This window comes from Micrasema longulum, unplaced genomic scaffold, assembly GCF_059751315.1.
Source record: "Micrasema longulum isolate JH-2025_06_02 unplaced genomic scaffold, ASM5975131v1 h1tg000066l, whole genome shotgun sequence".
NCBI classification, from domain to species: Eukaryota; Metazoa; Arthropoda; class Insecta; order Trichoptera; family Brachycentridae; genus Micrasema; species Micrasema longulum.
In genome coordinates this window covers 474,512-500,415 of record NW_028277273.1, presented here as the reverse complement: position 1 = coordinate 500,415, position 25,904 = coordinate 474,512, and the positions used below count along the sequence as shown (strand labels likewise).

At 31.2% G+C, this 25,904-nt stretch overlaps 2 protein-coding genes across 4 annotated transcripts in view; one reads left to right on the top strand and one right to left on the bottom strand.

Annotated features, from left to right (window-relative positions):
- The window catches only part of LOC148285084 (nucleolar MIF4G domain-containing protein 1 homolog), a 19,768-nt gene extending 2,599 nt beyond the window's left edge, over positions 1-17,169 (top strand). The window contains exons 3-16 of one of the 2 annotated variants that reach the window (XM_088230835.1): positions 256-490; positions 2,142-2,561; positions 2,933-3,028; positions 3,201-3,656; positions 5,356-5,675; positions 5,997-6,090; positions 7,234-7,446; positions 9,823-9,944; positions 10,078-10,274; positions 11,596-11,771; positions 12,451-12,641; positions 13,906-14,070; positions 15,624-15,755; positions 16,344-17,169. In XM_088230835.1, coding sequence (XP_088086961.1) covers positions 256-490; positions 2,142-2,561; positions 2,933-3,028; positions 3,201-3,656; positions 5,356-5,675; positions 5,997-6,090; positions 7,234-7,446; positions 9,823-9,944; positions 10,078-10,274; positions 11,596-11,771; positions 12,451-12,641; positions 13,906-14,070; positions 15,624-15,755; positions 16,344-16,637 — 3,111 coding nt within the window. In that variant the 3' untranslated portion in view covers positions 16,638-17,169. The remainder of the gene's footprint in view (positions 1-255; positions 491-2,141; positions 2,562-2,932; positions 3,029-3,200; positions 3,657-5,355; positions 5,676-5,996; positions 6,091-7,233; positions 7,447-9,822; positions 9,945-10,077; positions 10,275-11,595; positions 11,772-12,450; positions 12,642-13,905; positions 14,071-15,623; positions 15,756-16,343) is intronic. The other variant, XM_088230844.1, reaches the window with a different exon arrangement.
- On the bottom strand, positions 17,119-25,904 carry mtsh (mitoshell). Of its 2 annotated transcripts, XM_088230856.1 has the most exons (6): positions 25,764-25,904; positions 23,394-23,481; positions 23,038-23,137; positions 20,417-22,964; positions 19,007-19,150; positions 17,119-18,918 (listed from the first exon to the last, which is right to left on the bottom strand). In XM_088230856.1, the coding sequence occupies exons 2-6, from the start codon at positions 23,479-23,481 to the stop codon at positions 18,712-18,714; spliced, it is 3,087 nt and encodes a 1,028-aa protein (XP_088086982.1). In that variant the 5' UTR covers positions 25,764-25,904; the 3' UTR covers positions 17,119-18,711. The 2 variants fall into 2 exon arrangements, with proteins under 2 accessions (XP_088086982.1, XP_088086991.1); XM_088230865.1 differs by lacking the exon at positions 25,764-25,904 and having other exon boundaries at positions 23,038-23,221.

The following is a 25,904-nucleotide window of genomic DNA, read 5'->3' as shown; positions in this document are numbered from 1 at the left end:
TAAAAATGTAAAATATTGCTAATTTCTTCTTTTGAGACCTTCATACTCGACGCACGATAGTTCACGACTGAACCGACCAAGCGCAAAATGGTCAAAGAAGCGTTTGTAGTATACACTCACACCTTTACAACGCCATATCATATGATCCGATGTGACTAATAATGAACAAGATATACTTGAAAAAAAAGGGCGCGAAATACGAAATTACTTTTTCCCCAACCTTATATATTAAAATGATCATTTTTATTTTTATAGAATCCTGCTAAAAGCACTGTTATTGACAAGTCTAATATTATTTTGGAAGAAAATAAGGGCGCCAAAAAAAAGGAAGAAAAACTCAAGACCCAAATGAAACAGCAAAGGAATAGCCAACTGCTAAAAGCCAATAAAGAAGAAGATAAAATCATCAAGAAATTAGAAAAACAACTTAAATTGAAAAAGAGAAAATCGGGAAATATCTCCAAAAGTTTTGCTGCTGATGGTCTGGGATGTATCCTTTGCTATTATGTGTGATATCCATTATATTTTTATTTATTTATTTATATATACACCCAATGGGCATTTATATTATGCTATTAAGATAAAAATAATACTGTGCTTTTTAACTATGCCAAACCAATTTTTTTAATTTGCGTTATTTTAACGCCACTATGATTTTTTAAACATTCAGATTTCTTAAATCCCTGCATTCATTTTTACATGTCACGTCATTACAAAATCTGTGGGACGGGCGTTTACGATTGGCGAACTAATTTTTGAATGTTGACAACATAAGTTTGTGTTACAATATTTTGAGTTTGTCCAAATGTTTATAGATAGAAGAATTGAAGAAATATGGATGTTCAAACTTAGGCAAAATGTAGAATGATACAGTGTGTAAAGTGGCCACTTAAACCAGCCAATGACAGGTCATAAGCCCTGTAAATGCCTAGACTTCCATATTTCCTTCTCTAAAATGTTCTCCATCCCTGTTGTAATTTTTTAATAAGATTATGTATTTAAAATGTTTATAGTTTTAAATATTTTGGTGATGTCAGTTTAGAGAAGTTTCTCCCTTCAAGTACTCTTATTATTGTATAATTTTTTATAGTAAAAAAGGAAACATTTGCGTTCTTGTTATTTACCCAAATATTTAGATTTTTGGGGCTATTTTCAACGATTTGTAAATAACTCACTATTAGAAAATGGGAATCAAGTTGGGTTTGAACCTCGGACCTCTGATCTGTGAGGCCGCAACACTAGCCACGGGACCACAACCCAATTCTTATTATGATCATATTGTTATTTCCTCCAAGGACACATTTTTTGCGATGAAATTTCGAATAGCACTAAATTTCATATTTAAAAGCAAAATGATCTCCATTTATTTTAGGTTTTATGTTGAAACGCCGTAAAAACATTTTATTTTTTTTTACTTGGAAGTTTAAGATATAAGCTCATTTTCGATAATAGTTAAATAATCTTTATAAAATATATTATTTTGTTCACACCACTGAATTATCGACCCATTTCGAGACCAATTTTTCTCAAAATAAAACTTATAGGACGTTTTTTGTCTTAACAAATAATTCAGTATGAACTCTATGCATAATCAAAAAAGAATAATATGTAAATATAAATGAATATAGCATATTCCAAAATTGGATACAAAAAATGTATTCTTATGTGCGGTAAAAATTAGAGCATTCAATTGTACCACAAAGTTTCTTGAAAACGTCTGAAAAACATGACAAAAATATTTTTTTTTGTGATAGATTTCCGGTTTACGGTAAGTCAACTGACCGATCACCAGAACTCACCGAGGAAAAGGGGAAAAAATCATGGCGCTGATAACATAGTCTATTACCAAATAAAGAAACCAATGAATTTCCTCATTGAACAGTAGGAGATCTTCTTGCAAAGCAATGCCGACTCCAATTTTACACATATAAATAAAATAAAATCCAGAAGAAATAATAGATTGTCAATGAGTAAATGCATTAAAAAAAATTCTCTTTAATAAACATGCTTAAATAATTATTATTTAGAGCTCGTAGATCTCACTTCTAATGCATTATTTCTATTGCTTGTTTGGTTCATTATTTTTAATTGTCGGAATCAGAAATTAATGATTGGTATAGTTTCTTAATCACAATATTCAGATCTATTAGAAGTATGTGATGAGCGCACAATGCAGGCTGCCATAGCAGCAGAGAAGCATCTAGCAGAAACTGGTTCAGGGTCAGACTTTGAAGAAGATATTGCTATAGCTACAGGAAAATCCACTGCCACATATCCAAAAAAATCACCAAATAAAAGCCAGGACAGTGATGCCTCTAGTAATTCAGATTTATCTGACAACGAAGATCTGTCCGATGATTTTGATGATCTTGGGACTGAAAGCGAAGATGAAGTGATAGAAACAAAATTCAACAAAGAAAATAAATTGAAATCGTCAAAACTAAAAGACAATTCTACTAATAAAAAAACTAAGAAAGTCTCACCAAAAGTTATCAAGAAAAATAACAATTCTAAAAAAGATACTGTTCCAAGTGACAGTGAAGACAGTTTTTCAGATCCTGGTATGATGTTTTTTTGTTAATTTTTAAACAATATTATGTATTTTTTACTCTTTTTACTAGTTGTGATTTTTATCATCATCGTCATTCCTTTATTACGTTCCTATTATTAGCAGGTATCTTAATCTCTTATTTACACAAATTCGAATGCATAAATTGCCAGTCCAGGACTTCAAAATGCAGTGAAAAACATTTTGAATTATGTTTTTCATGTCATGAATCAAACTTCAAAAATATAATGGTAACTACGAAATACACTTGATAAATCCAAATAGTTGGATAATTTATATAGCGCCATTTTTGTGAAAATCACCTCAATCTATACCATTAATCATGTTCAGTTGTCACGTGCCTTTGTTTTATTTTATTTACAGATTCTGATATGAATCTAGGAGACGAAACAGAAGATGAAGAATCTGATGAAAGAGAAGATGACATGGATGATGAGATGAGGGGCATGATTTGTTCTGGTAAGTTTCTCTACACATTTAAATTTGATGCTGGAACAAGCAAATTTGTGTACTTAAAAAATAACTTATTTAGAATTTACGCTCATAACCGGCACATAGTTCATCAATAGCTTACAATATGTAAAAGAAAATCACTACAATTTTTGTCAATTTAATGTTTCACCAATTTTAGGTATGTCTTCATTTCCTGATGAGTCATTTCAACCAGGTAATCTCACTCCGGTTAAAGAAGAAACTGAACAAGACTTAGATTTATACCAAAAGAATATCGAGGTCCCCATTCAAACCTCGAGGGCATTCAATAACACTTCTGTTAATGATTCGATTGATTCGGATATAGAGTCTGACTTAGAAGAAGAAGAAATGGAAATTGACAATGACTCTGAAGAAATTATGCCAAGTTCTGATGACTCAGAGTGTAGTAATTCAGACTGCTGCAATGATCATTCTGAAGATCAGGCTAATAATAAAAAGATTTTAGTAAACGGGAAAGTGATTAACACCTATGGTAGAGATTATCAAAGAGAAGTTGAGCCTGAAATTGTTAAATGTCCAGAGTTGGATAAGCTACTTGAAAATTTAAGTAGCGCGGAATCTGAATGTGAAAAAAGTTTTGAAAAAAATAAAGGTATAACATAGTTTTTTTTTTTGTAGTATTGTTTTGAATCAATGTATGTAGTACAAAAATATCGACAATAATTCCTTAAAACTTTGGTGAAAAGATTATTAGATATGGGTTGATATGTAAATTGTGTTATGTAAAAAATATTGTTTTAAATACTGTAATTTGACTAGTAAGTACACAAATTTGCCCGACACAATAATATTGAATCCCTTAGTATTAAAAATGTTATAGATACTGTAAAACATCATTTTTACGTTCCTCAATTTATGTTTTCCCGCTTTTTTTTTGTTCTGTTCCCCGCAATTCTCCCATTTTTGGTGGGCCATGGTCATGGTCCCATTTTTCTTCATTTATTCTCGTACAAATATTCCCCCAATTACCTTTTTTGTTTTTCAATTTTCACCACCCCAGATTTACGTTTAAAAATTTTCAAATTAATTTGATTTGACACAAAGCCAAAATTATGACAATATAAAAACATTACTGCGTGTGCCCAAACTGAACTGAAGAATAAAAGCAGGTAAACAACTACTAGTTCCATCATTTGGTCGCCAAATGAAATCACATATTGCTTAATGATGGAGATGGTGCAAAAAAAATATTATCCGTGGCTTTCCTGACCGACTTCTTACTAGAAATGCCTAGGCTACCAGTCATTGTTGAGGAGAAGGGGTGTTTGGGTGTTCACCTTTTTCAACTGATTGGTGGTCGCATACATAATTCAGATAATCTGAAAGAATTCGGTTCATTTGTCCTTTATAATTATCTTCAAAAAAAGCAACACAGGTTGTTCTACCTACCACGATGCAGAACCAACCTACCAATGTTTATGCTGGTAGGTAGAACAATCGTTTTATTCAATCGTATCGCCTCGAATATCGATATATTTCATGCCAGTGAGATTTCTCTTAGGAAGGCAATTTCCAAATTGTAATATGTATGTATCTTAATTTTTCATTACTTTTTTTTATGTAATGAATCTGTTACTTATATTTTTTAATATATTGTGAATGGATTGGATACTCTGTAATTTTATCAATGTTAATAAAAAATAAAATAATAGTCTTCTTTTAGGGTTAGTTTTCATTTGAATAAAAACACCATATTGACATGTTACAAATCGCGACATGCATTCGACCATTTGACACACGTTTTGGAAAAATAAAACTTAAAAATCTAACAATGGAAATATTTAAAGTTATTAACATAATGTGAAAAGAAGACGGTTTAAAAATACAATCTAAATTACTGTCGAAATTCCAGCTTCCAGCGATTTTACTTCTTTTCTTTATTGCTTTTTATATAAATAAAGTTTTCCCACATTTAAGGAAAAACCATTGTATGTATTTTATTCAAATTAAAATGTTTATTTTTGTGCAAAATTTTTGTATTTATGTATAACATTATTTTAAATAAAATAAATACAAAAGTACCCTTTCAAAAACTATAAAATATTGAAATCTTTTTAATGAAATCATTGAAAATAGGTAAATTGACACTATAGTCTAGAGCATTAACTTTATTTTTATGTAATTTTTTTTTCCATACATTTTTAATTTCCCCACTTTAGTGCGTTCCTCAGTTTTGCACTTTTTTTTATTATTGTGTCCTTGAAAAATGTAAGAAAGAGGTTTCACTATTACATAATATTTCTAAAAAACTCATATAATTCTACAGCAGAAAGCTATCACTTTTTTTTCAGGTGAAAAGAATTACAAAGAAAATCTCAAACGGAAAAATAATGATGATTCTAACCCAAAAAAGAAAAAGCAAAAACCAGATACTGATGTATCACCCAAAACAAAAATGAACCCGAAAACAATAAAAAAAGTCAAGGCCAAAAATAGTGTAGAAGTTCCCATATCTGACAATGAAAATGAAGACACCGATGACTGTATGGAATCTAATAGCTTTGATGAAGTGTCAGAGAACGAAGATGAATCATCAGGAGGCGAAGAGAAGGGTGATGTGTGGGAAGATATATATGGACGGCAACGTGATAAAGATGGCAATGTCATAACGGTTTGTGTATATTTTTTATCCATTATGCTTAATAAATTGTTTAATTTAATATACCGACAACTGCTTTAAAATTTTGATCCAATTCTGAAATGAATTTAATAATCAAAAGACTAGCAATTGAACGATTGAAATAATTTAGTATGATGAATTAATTTGATGTAAAGTTAATACGATTCTTCCATGGGTCCATTTGTAGTCAGCATTACATTGTAGATTAACTAACCTATTGTGTAATGACAGGCTGTAAATCATGTAGAATAACATTTCAAATCTTACCGTATAAACAAACCAAATTCTTAAACATGACCAATTGCTTTCCAGAATCAAGTTAAGAAGTATGTTCCGCCCCACTTACGGGTTAAAAAGGAATTAGAAGATAGCAAAGAAATTCAACAGTTAAAGCGCCAAATCAAAGGTAAATAATATGTAACAAAGTTTATTTTGTTATACTAAATAAAACAAAAATGGAAAATCACTTACAACGGGGATGGAGAATACCTTAAATAATAGAATATGGAAGTCTAGGCATTTACAGGGCTTATGACCAATGACAGGTTATAAGCCCTGTAAATGCCTAGACTTCCATATTCTCTTATTTAAGGTATTCGCCATCCCTGTTGTAATTTGTTAATCTTAATGACTTCCGAGGGGGTGAAATCCAGTCTTTTGTCTACGAACATTTGGACAAACTCAAATATTGTAACGGAAAATCACTGTTTTTCACCATATGCCAGACTCCCGTTTTACATACTTTCGAAATACCACAATGCAGAAAACATTTTTTTTTAACATTAATTTAACAATATGTAACAGTAAAGGTCAAACAGTACTAGAGCGACACTGCCAACACTGTCACAGCAACAGGAAATATTATTTTCACTGTTTTGCCTGAAACAAACCATATGGATTTTTATTCAAGGAAATCTATTCACAATTATTGTTTATTTTAGGAAATAAAAATCACAGCGTGGAACGTATCCACCTTGTAAAATGAGAGTCCGTTGTATTATATAATTATGTATGTATCGTAACAAGAATCAAATGAGTTATGATGATGTTACACAATAATTTGTAAATCTATTTCTATATTTTATTGTGTAATTGAATATGTGTGGTTATCTTATGATCATTCTTGTAGATGAATACTGGATGTTAATTTTGCAAATTTTTACTTTCTATACCACTGCAATTTTTTTGTTACGAAATTCTTTGGGCATGCACAATAAGCAAAATGCAAATATTTGTATTTTTACCTGTATATACTTTTGAAACCATTGGGAACCAAGTTTTGGCAGTGCAAGGTTTAAACTTCTGATCTGTGAGTCTGCGCCACTATGACAACTTGGCTTCTGCCTTCGTCCCGACCTGAATTTTAATATGTCAGGTCATGTCTATGAGAAAAATGTCATTGCGGTCTTTTTTTCCGATTTCCACATAGTATTTATATGCATGCATAGAATCTGAGTGAAAAATTGGATCATAATTGGGTTGTGTTCTAAAAGTTAACATTCGTATGTAAGATTTTGATCCTTATTATTCAGCTATTAAACCTTTTCAGGCCTGCTAAACAAGGTGGCTCTAAGCAACATGCACTGGACGGGGGGTCAACTGGAGGGTCTGTATTCCTCCAACAGTAGGAATGCAGTGAACAATGCCTTTTGTTCCCTTTGGTTGGACGCCCTCGTGCAGGGGGCCATTACTCCCGACAGGATGGCTGCGGAACATACAATGTTAGTTGCTATTTTACATGCCAACGTGGGATCTGAAGTTGGTAAGTTTTTATGAGGCCTATCAAAAAAACAACAGAAATCTCTACTCTATTTTTTTATTTAATAAATGCCCAGAGGGCTCTTACAATATTTGGTTAAGAAGTACATAAAGTATTATAGTATTTGACACAAAATATAATCAGAATTATTTCACTAATATGTTAATTATAAAAAAGAAAGAAATAAGTCAAGATGAATAGAAACCAAAAAGAGGAGAATTGAAGGGACGGCCATTCGATGGAAAGGATAGCTAATTTGACAGCAGCAGGTGTGGTGTGGAGCAAGTCCAACAGCTCAGCATAATTATTATGCATAGCTTAAAGAATCTAGATTGGAGTTGCTATGAAAATCTTATTTTGATTTTATGCTCACCTCTTTGACATTTGTTACTTGGATACACAGAGAACTTGCAAGGCCCTAGAACAGTAATTCATTTATGTACATTATACAACATCATACAACATCATTATACTAACAGAGGAATATTTTTCTTTAATGAAATAAACAGTGCAGTCAGGAATACAACATATTTAAGAAAGAAGTCAAAAGTTATATTTCGTCATTTGAATTTTAACAAAAAGGTTTCTAACTTTTTACTAAGCTCTTTATTGTACCATTTTTAATACAATTTACAAGTTTTAAGCAAATATATTATTTTCATACTTACGCACCCATACAAACGCACCCTCTCCCTCTTTCATTCCCACACGCACATGTATCCTCTCCCTCATTCATTCACGCATACACACATTCACATACACATGAATACAAACGTCACACAAATAAAATTACTAAACTTCTTTTCTTATATATTATGTGTCATTATATTTACAGTGGATTTTTTCAATTGGCTTTAGTATTGTTAAGATTTTTCTAATTATTTTGTTTATGTAATAGCTGTAAAAATCCCAAATAAAATGAAATAAATAAATAAATAATTCCTTTTTATGTAGCACTGATTGAAAACACTGTTTTTTACTGAAAATTTTTGCTACCTGAAAATAAAATAAACACATTATTGTAAGACGTCAATCCCCATTACATGTATACAATTTTTTTTTTTCTTTTACATAATGGGAAACGTTAATGTAAATATGTATATTAATTTTTTATAAAATATCTATTTAGTTTAAAATATATTTATTGATTTAGTTCATACATTACATACAGTACAAGCACTAGCAAATTAAAGAAATACAATATTGTTGGTTACACGGTTTGACAAGCACTGACTTTACAGATTGAGAGGCGGCAAATTATTGTTTCACGACACGGGGTTGATTTATGGATCTGGGTGGCCAAAACACGTGGCGCCTCGGTCAGCCGAACTATCTCTTCCTAGTAACTGAAGTCTCACACCACATTCAGAAGTTGGCGAAAGGGCCTAACAGTCATCATTCGTTCTTCACTGAGTAGGGAACAATTACTGGTATCTGGGTAATCAGATTATACGTCTGGCCAAAGTACCCGGTTGAACCAAATAAGGTTAGTGACTAGGTGGCAGAGACCGATCGGTATAACATGATCTTACGGGGCGAGAGCCAAGGCGTTCCCTAGTACCAGAAAGTTCCAAACAAGGAAGCAGACTGATTTAACTAGGGGAGCCCTGAGTAGGTGTCTTTACCAGAGAGAACCAAGAAGATATGTAAGCAAAATGGTAGAAGAGAATCCGAATTACTCTGCCTTCTGGAGCTAGGAATCTGCCTTATAAAGGCTAAAATTAAGGGGGGGAGGACAAATTTACGAGCCTCACGGGGGGGGCATAGAGTAAGCGCGGGTGGCTGAAGGGATGCCGCGTTGGAATGCGAGAGTATGCGAACCTACTGCACATTTTAGAGGAGTCATTAATATGTAACTATGTTGTAAGAGTAGGTTAGCAATATTCTAAAAAATGTATTGGGATTAAAGCAGGTGCTATAATACTTATATTTTTTTCTGAATAAACTAAAAAAAAATCTGTTGGTTTCTCACTGTTATACCAACGTAAAAAAATAAAATCTTCTACACAGACTGAAAAGAAAAACTTTTACTGTCTATGATATATTTTGTTTTAACACATAAATTTTTCAATAAAATACGTGGGTATGTCCAGAAACCGATAAATGTAAAAAGTCGGTGTTTGTTTACATATATTTAGTAAAATTTCAAATGCTGAGCCGCAAAGGTTTTTTGAAAATTTTAAAGTATTGTTAATCAACTTGGTCATTTGGATCTCAGTATTCCTAAAAATATACATGAAAACTTATCTGGCCAAATTTGGACTGTCCTCTACATGAACAATTTCAAAATTAACAACTTACTCTTTCATTGAGTATTTTTAAAATAAAAAAAAAGATATGTTCCATTCTTATTATTAAACAATATCTGTTTGTTTCTAGGTGCTCATTTCTTACAAACCGTTGTAAAAAACTTCGATGAAATGTTGAAAGTTGAGCAGAACTTGGAAAATAAGCGGTTAGATAATTTAATATTAGCCATCTCGCATTTATATAGTTTTAAGGTAAGACATGCTACCATATTACAAGTACATATTGTCGAGTCATTAATACATCATGGCAAGAATATACATGTTTGTGTTTTATGAATTAAAAAAATTATGATACATGTTCTGAGAATTTATTGATCTTTGCCAGATTTTCCAAGCTCCCTTGTTGTACGAAATTCTCAACAAATTGCTGGAAAAACTATCGGAGAAGAGCGTGGAGTGTACCCTGGTAGCCTTAAGGGCTGTTGGCGGAGTGCTTCGGAAGGAAGACCCATTATCTCTTAAAACATTCATTCAGACCACACAAGAACGAGCCTCCAAGTTTAATGATGCAACCACTAAAGGGTTCGATATAAGTTTTATATATTAATAATAATTATTGATTGATTTATAGCGCTGTTTTTGTAATAAATCACCTCGAGGGCACTTAAGAATGTTTTTCAGAAGAAGACACCTTTTTCTCTGCCTGAATAAAATGCCGGCATAGGAAAAACCCCATTTTGATCTTATTTTATTAATAACAAAACTAAAATTTAAAATAAAGTTATTTATAATCTTGTAACAGGGAAATATAACTTTTTTTACAATTTTAAAATAACAAGGGTCCATAAAATACTGTAGAATAAAAAAAAAAAAACTAATTAGTATACTTTTGAATTTATAATTTTGAATTCCCACAAAAACGGTCATTGCATTGGCCCCGTCCCTAAAACGTCACGATTCTTTTTAATTTTGAACTTTGTAACCGTTTAAATTTTTATAGAACATCCTCATGAATCACAATTATCTCTGCCAAACATGTCGCGTTTTTCTAGAGACATATTTTTTTAACATTTCTTTTTTAAAGTTATGTACGAAAACATTTCTCCACAATATCCATATTTATTTATTAAGGAAATCATACAGTCTTTAAATAAATACAAAGTTCAAAAGAACAATTTAAAAAAGTAAGACAAATTACAGATTTCAAACTAATTTATTATGAATGCAGGAGGAGAGGGGAAAAATAATTGAATTATAAAAAAGTAAAAATATGAATATTAAATAAAAAGTACATAAAAGGGAGAAGACATTGTATAGCTCCAACTCTACTTTCCTTTCTCTCTCTCTGCTTCCATGAACATTTATATTTCTTTGTAAAAATTCATAACCAACAATAATTAATTAGATGCAGGTAGTAGATGAACATATGAATAAGTATAAATTAAGATTTTTGAAAATACAATTAATTTTTCTAAATCCATTTCATATATTTTTATCGGTATTCATAGTATGTGATATTTACCTACTAGCTAAAACCTATATTTTTACACATATTATAAATTAAAATACTACATAACATACATTTGACCATTTAGCGGGCACATTTTGTCTGATTTTGACTTTTTCTAATAAACACCTTTTATATTTTACTAAAAATTAAGTGGGGTTCCAAATATGAAAAATTGCTCTCTCTGCTTCACACACATTGGATAACTTTTTAGTAGGTACATAAATTTAATTTACATTTGATAGCAGTTTATCAGTCCATAAATTTAAATGAAATGACTCATTTAATGGCCACATTAAAAAAACATAAATAAAATTTTGTGGATTCATTTGAAATTCTAATAAAACTATTAATAATTAGTAATCTGTATTATTTTGTACTATTATTTTATTACAGGTCCCGTGTGAAATTTTTGTTAGATGTTTTATTAGCAATCAAAAACAACAACATGAACAAGATACCCAATTATGACCCGTCATATATGGAAGAATTAAAGAAATCCATGAAAGTCGTCATTAGAAAAGGGAATTATATTGTTCCTTTAAATATAAAATTAGAAGACTTACTGAAAGGTGATCCAAGTTTAATGTCCTTTAACTGTGTTTTTTTAACAGCAGTATTTTGTATGTCATACATGCTTGTAGGCGGATGAAGAATACAGTTCTGTTTGTGAAATGGAACCTGAACCCTGGATGAGTGATTTCGATTTAATGACTGCGCTCAGATAATCTCAGATCCTGAATAAGAAAACCGAGTGGAGATAAGTCCGCCTCGTTTCGTGGTAGTTGGCGCACTAGCCTACCATTCTTGAGATCCTGGGTTTGATTCCTGGCAGGGTGGATGTGAACTATTGATTTTAAGGGTTTTTTGAACTGAAATATATATATATCCATATTTTTTAATGGAATAACCCGCTAAGCTTCTATTTTGAGGCTTGTCAGCAGGTGGGATAGAAGTGATATTGAAGGAGGTAATGAAAAATACACCACAACACCCAGACCAATTGAGTAAAAAATCTTTCTTGGATTTTTCTTTTGCAACTGGCGGGAATCGAACCCGCGACGCCAGTTTCACAGTTACTGGCCATCTATCTGGCACTGCCACCCGAAGTGTAAGACTGATCATCTTACCTTCATGTAACAGATGATCGAATTATGCTGCGTTTGGTTTACTAATGCAGTCCCCTAAACACTACTGGGTGTAGAAAGGGGATGATCTTAATTATGTCAAAATGTTTTCTTTTCTTTTCAGCCGATGAACGGGGAAAGTGGTGGGTAGTGGGATCTGCTTGGGAAGGATCATCGAGGGTTGAAAAAGAAGAATCAAGTAATACCAAAAAACCAACTGATAAAAAATATATCCAGTTAATGGAGTTGGCAGCTCAACAGCGAATAAACACTGATCTTCGAAAAAATATATTTTTCATCATTATGTCAGCAGAGGTAATTTATTCCTTTTCCTGCTTTTTTTTACATTTCTCTCAAACGCATACATATATCTGATAAACCTTATATTATGTTTTTTAATTCATATACAAACATATGTATACAGGGGGTTTACTAAACCCTGTCACATCCGAAACCACGATGATCAGTATGAGCAAGAAGATATATTGGCACATTTAAATAATTTTTTCGAACGAATAAATTTAAAAAAAAATATATTTAACAAATCAAATGGTTGCTTACTTCTGCAGGGGAGAAACGAGGAGGGGGGAGTCTGATATGCCGCGCGCCGCGCCCCCCTCGCCCGCCTCAGTCCGAACACTGAGAAACTTGGCTTAACACGGCTTCTTTACTATGATCGACTAATATTTTATGTTTATCCACACTATTCAATTAAAATATTAACAATTGGAATTTTAACCAAGAAATTTATAGCAGATATTGAGAAAAATTTACAGAACAAAATATGAAAGTCGAGGTATTTTAATGTTTGATGTGCCCTTTCCCAAATTATATGCACATCAGATATCGTTCTAAAACGCCTTCACTGACACGTCTTAATGCTAAAACAGAGTTATCGTCAAGGAAGTAGTTAAATGTTTTTTTTTTTTAATATGGATCATATTAAAATAAAAAAGGAAATGTTTGCATTCTTATTATATACCCAAATATTTCGACTTTTGGGATCATTTTCAACGAGTTGTAAATAACTCACTATTAGAAAATGGGAGGGGTAGAGTGGGGTTAGAACCTCGGAAAATGATGTACAATAATTATTTTAGTTTATTTGGAAATATGTTTTTTTACGAAGGCTGTTGTTGTGGTAACATGCACGGTATACACTACATAACGAAGTGGATTTAAATGAACAATTCCACTTCTTTAAAAAACAGTAACTAGCGAAATGAAATAAATTATGTAATATATATATATATATATATTTAAAAAAATATATTTTATACCACTTACAGGGAAGTGCAACAGCTTCCTAAATTTATTTACCTTTTAGGGGATTATGATGTCAGCAACAATCTAGTTAGACTTTTATTGCTCGGATTAACAACATTGTATCGTTGTTTAGTAGTCTAAGGGTTAAACATGTCCAGCAAAGTTTTACAAAATATTTTTCCCAAACTGACAATCTTACCGTTTTTCTTGATTCTAAATATCTTGTGACTTAACTGGCTAAATTATTACGCCTCACTTATCGCGGCCAACTTGTTCCTGTTTGTCATTGTATGTACAACAATTTGTTTTGCAGAATTACATGGATGCATTTGAAAAGCTTCAGCAATTGGGACTCAAGAATCAACAGGAAAGAGAATTAATCAATATTATTATTTTTTGTTGTTTACAAGAGAAGATTTACAATCCCTTCTATGCGGTGCTTGCTCAGAAGTATTGTGATTATGATAGAAAATTTCAGGTAAAATAAACCAATATCATATCATGATAAATAATAAGATTATTTCACAAACTAGGACTACACTGTTTATTTCGATTCAGCAATTGAGTAGAACAGATTTTGGAAGAAGCTTGACCGCGGCGCTATTGTTAAAATGGTTTATATTGCTATTGTTGGATTTTTTTCCCCCTATTTTTGATGATTTTATAGATTTACTTGGTTGTTATTTTGGAAGTACAAGCAGTTATTTTTTGTTGTGAGAGTTGGATTATTAAAAAGTTGAAATTAATTTAATAGAATATCTCTTTATTGATAGAAAAATAAAATAAACCATTGAGAATTAAAATATTTAGATGATATTGAAACTGCTAATGTTTTCGGCCCGTTATGTATTTGTCAATATTTTACGAAAATATACAACAAATTAGAGATTTAAATGATTTATTAGTCACGATACTTAGGAGAATACTCACCATTACATTGAGTAAAATACAGATTAAAAAAACAATAATTATAAAATTAAATTTTTCACTGGCAAATGCAATGTGAAAAACCAAAATTTCACAATGAAAGACAATATGTTCCGAAATGTTGCTTGAAATTTAAAACATTTTTTTCCTCAAAGTTAGGAATGTTTTTTTTAATTATGGCATCGCCCAAAACATCTGAAAAATTGTACCTATCTTAGCGGCAACTCGTTTTTAAGCTTTATCTTATGTTTGTTCGAAAACTCTTTCGAGCATTTCTTCTTCACAGTAGGTTTAAATAATGGATTTATGATCTAATTCTGGATGGATACAGAAAATGCGGAAAAACCAAGAAAGACATGGCATGACCATATTCAACAAATACTTAAAGATAGACTTATCAAAGATCAGAATAATCGTCGTGTGTGCATGTAGAGATTTATGAATGTAAAGGAAGCGAGGTCTGTATGCAAAGACAGAGTAAGTTGGTAACTTGGACGAACGCCACGGGACTCGTCCTCGTAGAAGACCTCCTAAACGATGGAAGGACAGCTGGGAATCCACCTCGCAGAAGGAATAACACTCTGAAGAACAGACCGCATAGGTCTTTAGCAAGGAAGAAGGTAACTTCAAAATCAAGATTTTTTAGATAACCACTCAAACACATCTTTGTATCTTTGTAATAATATTATGATGATTAAATGCACTACTTGTCTATTTGTAGCATTCACGGAGGAGGATACAAAAATGGGTTTTTAGTAGTTAACTCAAAATGTTGATTTTGAAGTTACCTAGTTGTAGTAATTACCCCACAATATTGTGGCAATAATGTCTGGCCGAGTTGAAGGTAGGAGAAGTCGGGGTAGAATCCCATATAGATGGACTGACCAAATAAAGGTGGCCACGGGGCTAAAATTTGATAAGTCAGTTTGTCGGGCTGAGGACAGACTGGAGTGGAACAGACTAATCAGAAGTGTTCATGGTGATCACGATCCTCAGCATTAAGGGACCGACTAGGAAGATGAAGATTGTGTTTTATCCTCTCGCCTGCCCTTACAGTGAAACATCATGTTGCTTTGTTTGATGAAATTGTATTTTTTATTACAGATGTCGATTCAATACTGTGTATGGGATAAACTGAAAGAGATTGAAACCTTCCCACCATTTCAAATAGCAACCTTAGGACAATTTCTAACATATTTATTTATTGAGAAGGGGTTACCAATATCAGTTCTCAAGGTATATTTTTATTGTTTAGATAAATTTATTTATTATGCATTATAAATCAACTAAATCATAATTATCAAACCCTTATTAGTATTTTAAAATAATGAAAATCAATATTTTGAGTGTGTCTAAATGTTTGTTGACAACTTACTTTGTACTTCACTAAAATCAACAGTTGTAAGAATCGAAGAAATATCAATGTTTAAACATAGGCAAAATAGTGATGTTATACAGAAAGTTACACAGCATGCAAAGTGACCACTTAAACCAGCCGATCACAGGTTATAAACCTTGTAAATGCGTAGACTTCCATATTTCCTTCTCTAAAATGATCTCCATCTATTGTTATTTGTTAATAAAACTCAATATGAGCTGTAAAAGAAACAGTCTCAAATATTTTGTACCCGGCCTAACTTTAAACCAGACTAAATCTATGACTTTTCTGCCGGTCGACAATAACGGTTGGTTAGGTTGCCAGGTAAATGGCATGTATGTGACAAGAAGATATTTCTATGGTACATCTTAATATGGTTTTAATGAAAGGGTCGGGTACATCATATTACAAGACACTAAGTAAATATAATGAACATAATTTTTCAGGTTGTGCAGTTTTCTGATCTCACAAAATCAACTCTTCGACTCATGAGACAGATTCTGTTGGCAATATTACTCCACAAGAACTGGCAAACTTGTTTAGAAGTTTTCCAGCGAGTTGCTGTTTCCCCCAAACTCCGCCCCTTCAGGGAAGGTCTGAGGCTATTTATCAGCCATTTCTTGGTTAAGAACTCTGACAAAAAATCCAACGTTTTAACGGAAGAGCAAACTGAGTTATTAAAAGAACGAGCGTCAGCTGTTAATAAGACTTTAAGTTCTGACACAAAGTTACAATTTTAACTACGTACAATATTGTTGGTTAGATTAATTTTCTAACTGTTAAGTCTTGTTGTTTAATATATATTATAATAATGCAATATAATAGTAATCATAGTATTTTTACTATTTTATAAATACATATGTATGTATCTTTTTTGTTTTATTTACTATAAGAAAACACATAAATAGAAATGCAATGTGTTCAGTAGGAAAAAGGAGATTTTAGATAACTGAATTCTGAGTGCTGTTTGCTTCGAACTTTTATCTGTTCATTGTTTTTTTTCTCATTTCGTGACACACTCTCAGTTAAAAAAGAATTCATTTCTATATTTCCTTTCTGATAAATTGAGTGAATTATCAAATAATAAATTAGTAAAGGATGTCAAAAATTAAGTCTTACAATCTCTTGTCATGAAAACTATGTTTTATTACATCATATTCCAAAATGCTTTGTGAATAGGTATTTAGAATGAACTTACCTACATAATACTTTTTTTTTATTATGACAAGTCAATGAACTCTTTTTTTTTCCTGAATAAATAATGTGACACAACTTATGTCTTTTCATTTAATGTAGAAAAAAATATGTTTAGATACTTAATAGTATATTTCACTATTATAAACCTAAAATAGCATATGTATTTAAGAAACATTACGAGAGCCAGTTATCAAATAAGGAAGTTCAGTGCTATAGGAAATTGGATATAAAAAATGTTTTCTTAAACGCGGTAAAGATCAAAGCATTTAATTGTACAGCTAAGTTTCTCTAAAATGTATGAATTTTTTATAAAAATTAACTGCTTTAAATAACGTCACTAGTTCTAAATTAACCAACGATTGTGATAGATTTCCGGTGATGATAATATGATGCATAAAGATATATTTACTTTTGGCCTAGTTTGATAGTCCATTAACAAATAAAAATATATTAAAAAAACACTGAACTTCCTCATTGATTAAAATTAAATGTAAATTCAAACACTACAATGAAAAAATCTTGTAGTAAATATATTTATTGATTTAAACAGAAATATAGAGTTTCATCCTAAAATAAAGATAAACAGACCACAAACCTATTGAATGAAATTGTTTTACTACACGCGTGATGAAATAAATATCATTTTTTTACATCTAAAATACAAAACTGATGACTAGTCTTTTCCTTCCTATCACTATCACAGATATAACACAGTTGGTATAAAAGTTGCTGAGAAACTTTTACCCGATTAAAGATAATTCATTATATTACAAACAATTATTTTATATAATACATATTCTCAGAAATTATAATTCTTCAAATGATTAAGGAAGAGTAATCGCCTGCCTTAGGAATTTTAATTAATAACTCTGAATTAGTAATAATATCATTTTTCAACTTTACACCTATAATACTGCATAATATGTGACATACATTATAAAGTTCTTATTATCTATAATTCATGAGGCACTCGCTCTGTACAAATAAAAGTTTTTTTGATAATAATTTCAAAATGACTTTCAGTACACAATGGTAAACGGAAAACTTAAGATTTTTGGTACATACTACAAATATCATTCTAAATGTTAGTATTTTTATTGAATAGTCTAAATAAAAATTGTATAAAAATAAGTTATTAATATATTCACAGGCTTATTTAGTATTTGGCTAACTAAACACATTTACCAATCAATTCAATAGATTTAGCTGCAATTAATAAACTTTCTTTATAAATACTGCAAATAAATTATGAAATGAATTCATTAAAGAATGTTATTTAACGGTGTTTTAACCGCAGATTTTGTAAGAACCATAAAATTTAAACAATCATTATGTATTTTAATTTAAGTAGATCTTATAGTAACTAAAACAATAATATGTTAGTTGTATTAATTTCTAGTTCATTTCATAATAATATTTTGAATATCAAAAATACTTACTTCTGATTAAAAAATGTTTGTTAGACGTTTTGTAATATTTCGCATAAATATTATTTTCTTGCACAGTTTTATAATTATTCATTATTAAGGTGTAGGTACTATTCTATCTTCACATAATTTAGTCTGTATTTAAAAAATAATTGCATTTAAAAAAAACAACTCAATATAAAATACCAATTTAGGTATGACACTTTTCCTTTTCTAATGATTTTTTACCATCCCGATGAAACACATTGATCCGCTTTTCATCAAAAAACTCGGATTTTTTCTTTGTTTTTCTATTTTTCTCAGCGGGGCTTATATTTAAAATGTCTTCACAAAAAAGTTTTTCGAAATAGGCACACATTTCATCTACTTGAGCTCTTAACTTTTCATCTGGGTAAACCTAAAAAATATGTATTAAATCAGAATTTATGTACATACAAAGGTTTTTGGTCCACAATACACACCAAATGATATTAACTAAAAATTACCTTTAAGTATTCATATGAATTATAAAAAACTGAGCGAATATCGTGCGCTACTTGGTGGACATCTGTGTAATATGATTTTTGTATTCGGTCCAATATATTCGAAAATACCAGAGGGTCCTTTACAACTTCATAAAAGTGCGGAGCCTAAAAATCCACAAAAAAAAATGTTTTTAATGAAAAATGTAATTTAAAATATTAAGTCCAGGTGTTTTTTGTTTACTGTGCTGCAGTCTCTCCCAGTCATTTGTTTCTTCTTTTTTGGGTGATACCGTGTGTGTTGGATTTGGTCCGACGTTTCGGCTACCATTGCAGGAGCCATCTTCAGGGTAATCTGAGTGTTTTGTAGAAAAAAAGTATGTGTTGAAGAACTAGTAATTTGAACCGTGTCACAGTCGGCAGTAAGCGCATTTCTATTCATTTTTGTAGTATGTAGTGTTGGGAACCATGTTAAGTTTAATTTCAGCCCGTCGTCTTTTTTATACATGCTTTTTTTCTACAAAACACTCAGTTTACCCTGAAGATGGCTCCTGCAATGGTAGCCAAAACGTCGGAACAAATCCAACACACACGGTATCACCCAAAAAAGAAGAAACAAATTGATAACAGTGACCGTGAAAACCTTTTTACCTGTTATGGTTCTATTTAGCAAACACACATGTCCGCCCTGAGACCGAATTAAAATAATATTTACGTAATATATATGTGAATAAATTTGTATAATTGATGAGTAATTATTTATACTTTATTTTTCTGGATTGTTTTTTTCTAGCATTACATGTTTTTATAATTTAATCTACTTGACTATGTATTTTTACTCTTGTTAATTATTATGGCTTAGCACGGGCACAGCCCAAAAAGCCTTAATAAGTTTGAGAACACGTAAAAGAGTGTAATTTTGAATGAATAAATAATCGTGGTTTATAAACCTACAATGTTTGAGACAGTCAAGCCTGTCTGCAAACATTTGGACATACTCAAACATTGTTGAATATACCAACTCGTAAAAAAAAGAAGTATAAAAATTGGAAAATACCTATTTTAATGATAAATTTATGATATCAAAAAAATAAAGGAATATTACTCTCAAGTTATTCAAATGTATAATACATAATGAATGCTGTAATAATAGTTTGATAACTGCATTTTTCTTAAATCAAAATCTTAAATCTCCACCAAAACTGAAAAGACAAATAATAATAATTTTCTTATAACTTTATGGAAATTTATTATACACAAAACACTTGCAAGTTCATAATTACAAATGCAAGAGGCACTTACGTAAATTGCAGGTTTATATGCAGCACGCAAGTCTTACGATGAATTAGTTACAAATTAAATTCATTTTTCATACCAAACTAAATAATCCCCGAAAAAACAAAAGATATGTAAATGAAGGTGACTTGTACAGACCTTGCTAATATCTAGTCCAAATTTGCTGTCACCCTTGTTATCCATGTTCCACAATGAGAATAAAATGGTTTCCATTCTTTTCAATCCGCTAGATAAAGCATATTCATTATTTTTAATGGTAGGAGTTTTAATAGCCAAGTTACTGTTTTTCTTTTTTACTTTCTTGCTTGCACCATACGATTGATATTCCCTTTCTAAATATGATGAATCACCAGATACTGATTCTTTGGGTGAAATCGTTTCTTTCTGTTTGTTTGGAACGGAGAATACATTACTTTTATATTGAGATTCGTTTTGTGGTTCTTCGGAATTCTGTTCTTTACTCAAAATTGAATCTGCAAATTTATTTTCTCTGTCGGCCTTTATCAAATTATTTATATTAACATTGCTTGTACCTTCCGTCAACTTCTTGATTGGTTGTGCAATTTCACCAAAAAGGTTTTGAGAAACTTTGTTCCAACTGATCCCATCTATTGATGACATGTTACGCACTTCTTCCGAAGCTTTATTCGCCGGATCAACAAACTCAGGAGGAGTAAGAGCTTCATATAATCGTTCAGCATCCGTTTTTGGTTTGCTATAGATGTTTGTTAGCAGTTTCGGGGCCATCTGCTTTGCTGCTTCCCATTCTCTATCATAATATGTATGGTGACCCGTATTCAGGTTGGGAAACATGTTACTGAACCCCAATCCTTGTGAATAAGCATTCCCAGTGTTGGTATTCTGTTCAATGGGCTGAGGCTTCTTATTAATGCTGTTATATTCAAATAAGGGCGGAGGAAATGAAGAGATTGGAGCTTTAGAGAATGGTAAGCTCAATACTTTGGGGGCCGCTGCTTTGGAAATCAGAGAATTATGAACGGTCATCGTCTCTAGAGCACCGTATTCTGAATCTGGCGATTTTTCACAGTGCTTTATAGGAATATTGTAACTTCCTGGCTTCATATACACTTTAGTAGGGTCATGTATATCATTATCTGATTCAAAGTTTGAAGTAATTGGTGCTGTTTGGGGAATAGGTAAACTTCTTTGATGAATGTCTGATTCGCTGTATTTAAAATTTTTAAATGAATCATTAAAGCATTTATTTGTTGTATAATTTTTTTCATTTGCCCAGTAATGAGCATTCAAAGACGGAATAACTTCCCTAACTTCATTACGATCGAATGATGGTTCAGGATTTAAAGACATTGATTCTAAAGCAACAGATTTTGGTAATTCATTTGTCCCTTTATTTTGATTTGAATTATCTTCTAATTTTGTATAATTACTGGGTACCAGAGATTGCTGATATTTGAATGAAAATTCTTTATTCCAGTTACCAAAGCTTTTTGCGGAGTTATCTACATTATTTACTAGTTTTGTCTCCTCTTGTTTTTCTGTTGTGTTTACTAAAGAACTCCTATTTGATTCAATATCATTCCTTACCAAAGAAGTATTATTTACTATTGACAGTGGATGGTTTGATAAAGCCGTCAAGTTGGTCCACTGAGGAAACGTCTTTCCGCAGAGCGAACCTGGAGCCAAGTATGGGGATGGGGAAGTCCCATAAGAAGTATTCCCCCCCCAATGATGTACTGAGGGTGGAATGTACGCTTGTGGATGAACTACAACGCCATTTCCTACTTGCCTTGCTTGTTGTTTTTTATTCTGATTTTGCATTGTGGAAAAGTTCATTCCATTGGCATTTTGTTTATATCTTTGTTGTTCTGCTTGAAACCCACTATCTAAGGCTTTAAATGTTTTGTAAATATGATCTAACATATTATTTGTAGCAACTTGCCATTCTATAAAGCTCTCCCTTATTTGTGGATTGTAATACTTGTTTTCGATTCTTTTGAAGCTTTCGTGTTTTTCACAAAGAAGTTCTTTAATACCTTTCCAACCATCCAGAATTCTAACAAATGAAAAAATAAAATTCTTAATTACCCAGGGAACGCCCTGAGAATGCAAATTCGCTACAGCAGAATCCGGCTTTTGAACATTAGATCTAGTTTTTTCACAAATGGTTTGAATATTTTTAAAGCACGGTCTATTCTTGTTCGCAACAGCAATATTCTCTGCTGCAGTACAAGCCTCTACAGCCAACTTTATGATTTGAATGGGTATGGACTCATCATATATTTTTTCTTGATCCACTTCATTTTTAGTATTTGAACACCTAGAGCATGCAAACTCTTTACTGCTTTTACATAACTCTGGCATCTCGGGATGTGCTTCAGTAGAAATATTACACAATTCGGACACCATTCTTTCTCCTTCAGCAAAAAAGTCTAAACTTGTTGAAGAATCTGAATGCGGGAGGCTGTCCTTTACTTTTCCGTCGTGTCTTTCCTTAAACACATTTGAGTTTATAGTCAATTTCTCCGTTTGTTCTACTTTAGGTGATTGCATGTAAGATATATTGTACTGATTATTCGATTTTACAATTTTTCTTTGCAATCCTGATGACTGCAATAAAGAGTCTGGCATATGCTCCAAAACATTTATATTGTGAGCATAATTCAATGAATTTGACGATACGCATGTCATTTTTCTTGAGAATTGCCTGAAAAATATTTTTTTTATAACATTGTATTGGTATACATAACATATCATTGAGTAATCATACAACTTCTTACTTGTGTTGCATAGATCCATCAATCTCGCTAGTTGAATACGACCTTGAATCCATAATTTTTAAGGTTTCAATTTCAATTCCAGGTTGATTTAAAACAGTACCTTAAAAATTAATTTACTGGTTTCTATATTAAATAACATTTAGTTAAGTTTTTTTATTAAATTTGAAACCATGTTTTTTAATACCTAAAAACCAAATTAGGGATTTTTCTTTTTTGTCTGACTAAATACTCTTATGATTATAATCTGATTAATCTTATATTGTAAACATTATTAGACAAAGTTTTTTTGTACATGTGTGAGTTAGCTCAATGCCTTCTATTTTATAAGGAGAGTTTATTTTGGTTCAAAATATTACCTGGGTCTATTTGCGTATCAAATAAATTTCCTGAGCATGTTCCAACTCCGGTCAATTCTCTTTTCAAATAAATTTCTTCAGCAGACATCTTAAATAATAAAATATTTACAATACCTGTTATAATGAACAATTTGCTTTATATTTTGTTATCTACGGTGCAGATGTATTACTAGAGTATGCCTTTTCCCTTCCATCCACCTATTAATACACATACACACTTAACTGATGCCCAAATGTTCAGTGATGCCCAACGCATATTTAGTCGTTTTTTGACCGCCAGCTGGGTGTGACGTGTGCTTGAAGTTTAGAATCTAAACTAAAATGCCTGCTTGTGTCTTGAAAACCTTTCAGATAAACATTGTAAAAATAATAGCCTAACTTTTCATTGGCAAATATTTGTTTATATGTGATTGACAAAGCTTTAAGTAATTAACATCAAAACCTAATAATTATTTATTTTTAATGTTAAACTAATCCTAGCGTCACAAAAACGAAGCTTTTCTTTCAAACAGGGGTGCATTTGTAGGAATACGGTTGAAAAATATAATAAATATGAGTTCATATTATTTTAGCATTCCGCAACATCCAGTTAAAATAAATAAATGGGCAGAAATTATAGGAATTTAACGAAAGAATCTGATTGCGATCCATAAAAAACGAATGTTGTTCGGAAACATTTAAATACAAACTTTTTTATGTACCGAAAATGGGTATCTTGCCAATTTTTGTAGTATATGCAGTATCCCCTAATGCAACCCTGGTGTAAATAAACAAACTCGGTAACTACGGGTACGTTTTCGTATCACTACTTTTAAAAACGTTTTACTATAAAAGGTCTATGTGTATTATTAGGTCGATGACCCTTTCAAAACATATTTATAGAAATCCTACATGCTTAATTTTATTGAATGACTTTTATTATCGTAATTACACTTGTTCTTTGGTTTTTATATATCTTTTTAAAAATATTTGATGCAATTAAATGGGAAATAGAAGTGTATCAATTAATGCAAAATCACCGACGCGACGGTCAAAATCAGCTGTTATATTTTGTCAGCGCCATTTTGAATAACCTGTCATTGATGAAAATGTTCGTTATGAAAAACAAAAGTTTCAAAAATTATCATCATGTAATCGCAACGTCAACTGTTAATAATCAAATTGATATTTGCGAAAAAAAAATCACGTATTTTTTTAGTTTTCGCATTTATTACAATAAAATTAAATATGTTTATTTTTTTATTGATTTAAATTCAACCAAAGCTTTAATTTTAAAGAATTCGTTCACTCTTTTTATGTCAGCTAACTTTTCTCCGTCTATAAACGTGACCTAATTCAGAAAACAAATCACCTTGGAACGTCTAAATCGGGTCATCCTGGGGCAACTTGTATTAGGAGAACAGAAAAGCGAAAAGGTTTCGTGACCGAAGAGTACAGGCGGGGGGTAACGTGAAAACAGGTGGAATGAAGGAAGGGTAAAATACTTAGGGTGAAAACGTTACGAGAGAGAGAGACGCTAGATGCGTACAATCACCCTAAAATGTGTATATGGGGCAAACACAGTTACCAGGCGCACAGAACGATCGCTAACAATGATGACGTGTCTCTGGTCTGATACCATGTATACATTTGATATATTTTATATCATAATATTGATTTCGTCTTCATAAAAATATACTTGAGTTATTCAATGACATGTAAGTATACTCACAGTTCACATGTATTAAGTAAAACAAAGGAAGATTTTTGCGGAATCTAAATAACTACGTGCAAAGTTATTGAACAAACAAAATAAGATGGATAATGAATATTGGAAAGGTTTAGAAAATCGTGGGAAACCTTTAACTGAAACTTTTGAAGATAAATATGAAAAACATTTTCTATTTCAAGATCCTAATTTTTATTCGTATATTTTGTATTAGTTTTAAAACCAATACAAAATTAGCACATTTCACATAAATTGTATATAAAATAGAAGTTTAACTAATCTAACAAATAATAAGTTCTCATTTTAAACGCTATTAAGCTTCCAGTTTTCACGGAATTCGTATTATAAAGGCGAAAAATGATTTTAAAATTGTCAAAGATTTAGAAAACTGAACCGTTTTTCGGAAAGTATTTTTTGAAAACTCATAAAAATTCCTATCGGCTATATTTTAATACTAATAATGTATTTTAAAATCTATTTTCAAAAAACAAAATAACGATGATAGATGATTTAATAAGTTTTATAATAAAATATTCAAATGAATTACTTTTATGTACTATCTTATATATATGTAGATTCGTAGATGATATTGCAAGCTAGTTATTTCAAATATTAAATAAATAGAAAGGAAATAAGAATTAAAATAAAACATGTCGTCCTACCTTGTGGTCATTTTACTTCCAAATAAATACTATTATATTTTTTCTAAAGCACCTCTCCAGTAATATTAAAAGCACAAAGTTTTTTTTAAATCAAATAATATTTTTCGTTTATATTTCGATGCGTTGCGACCGCAAATAAGT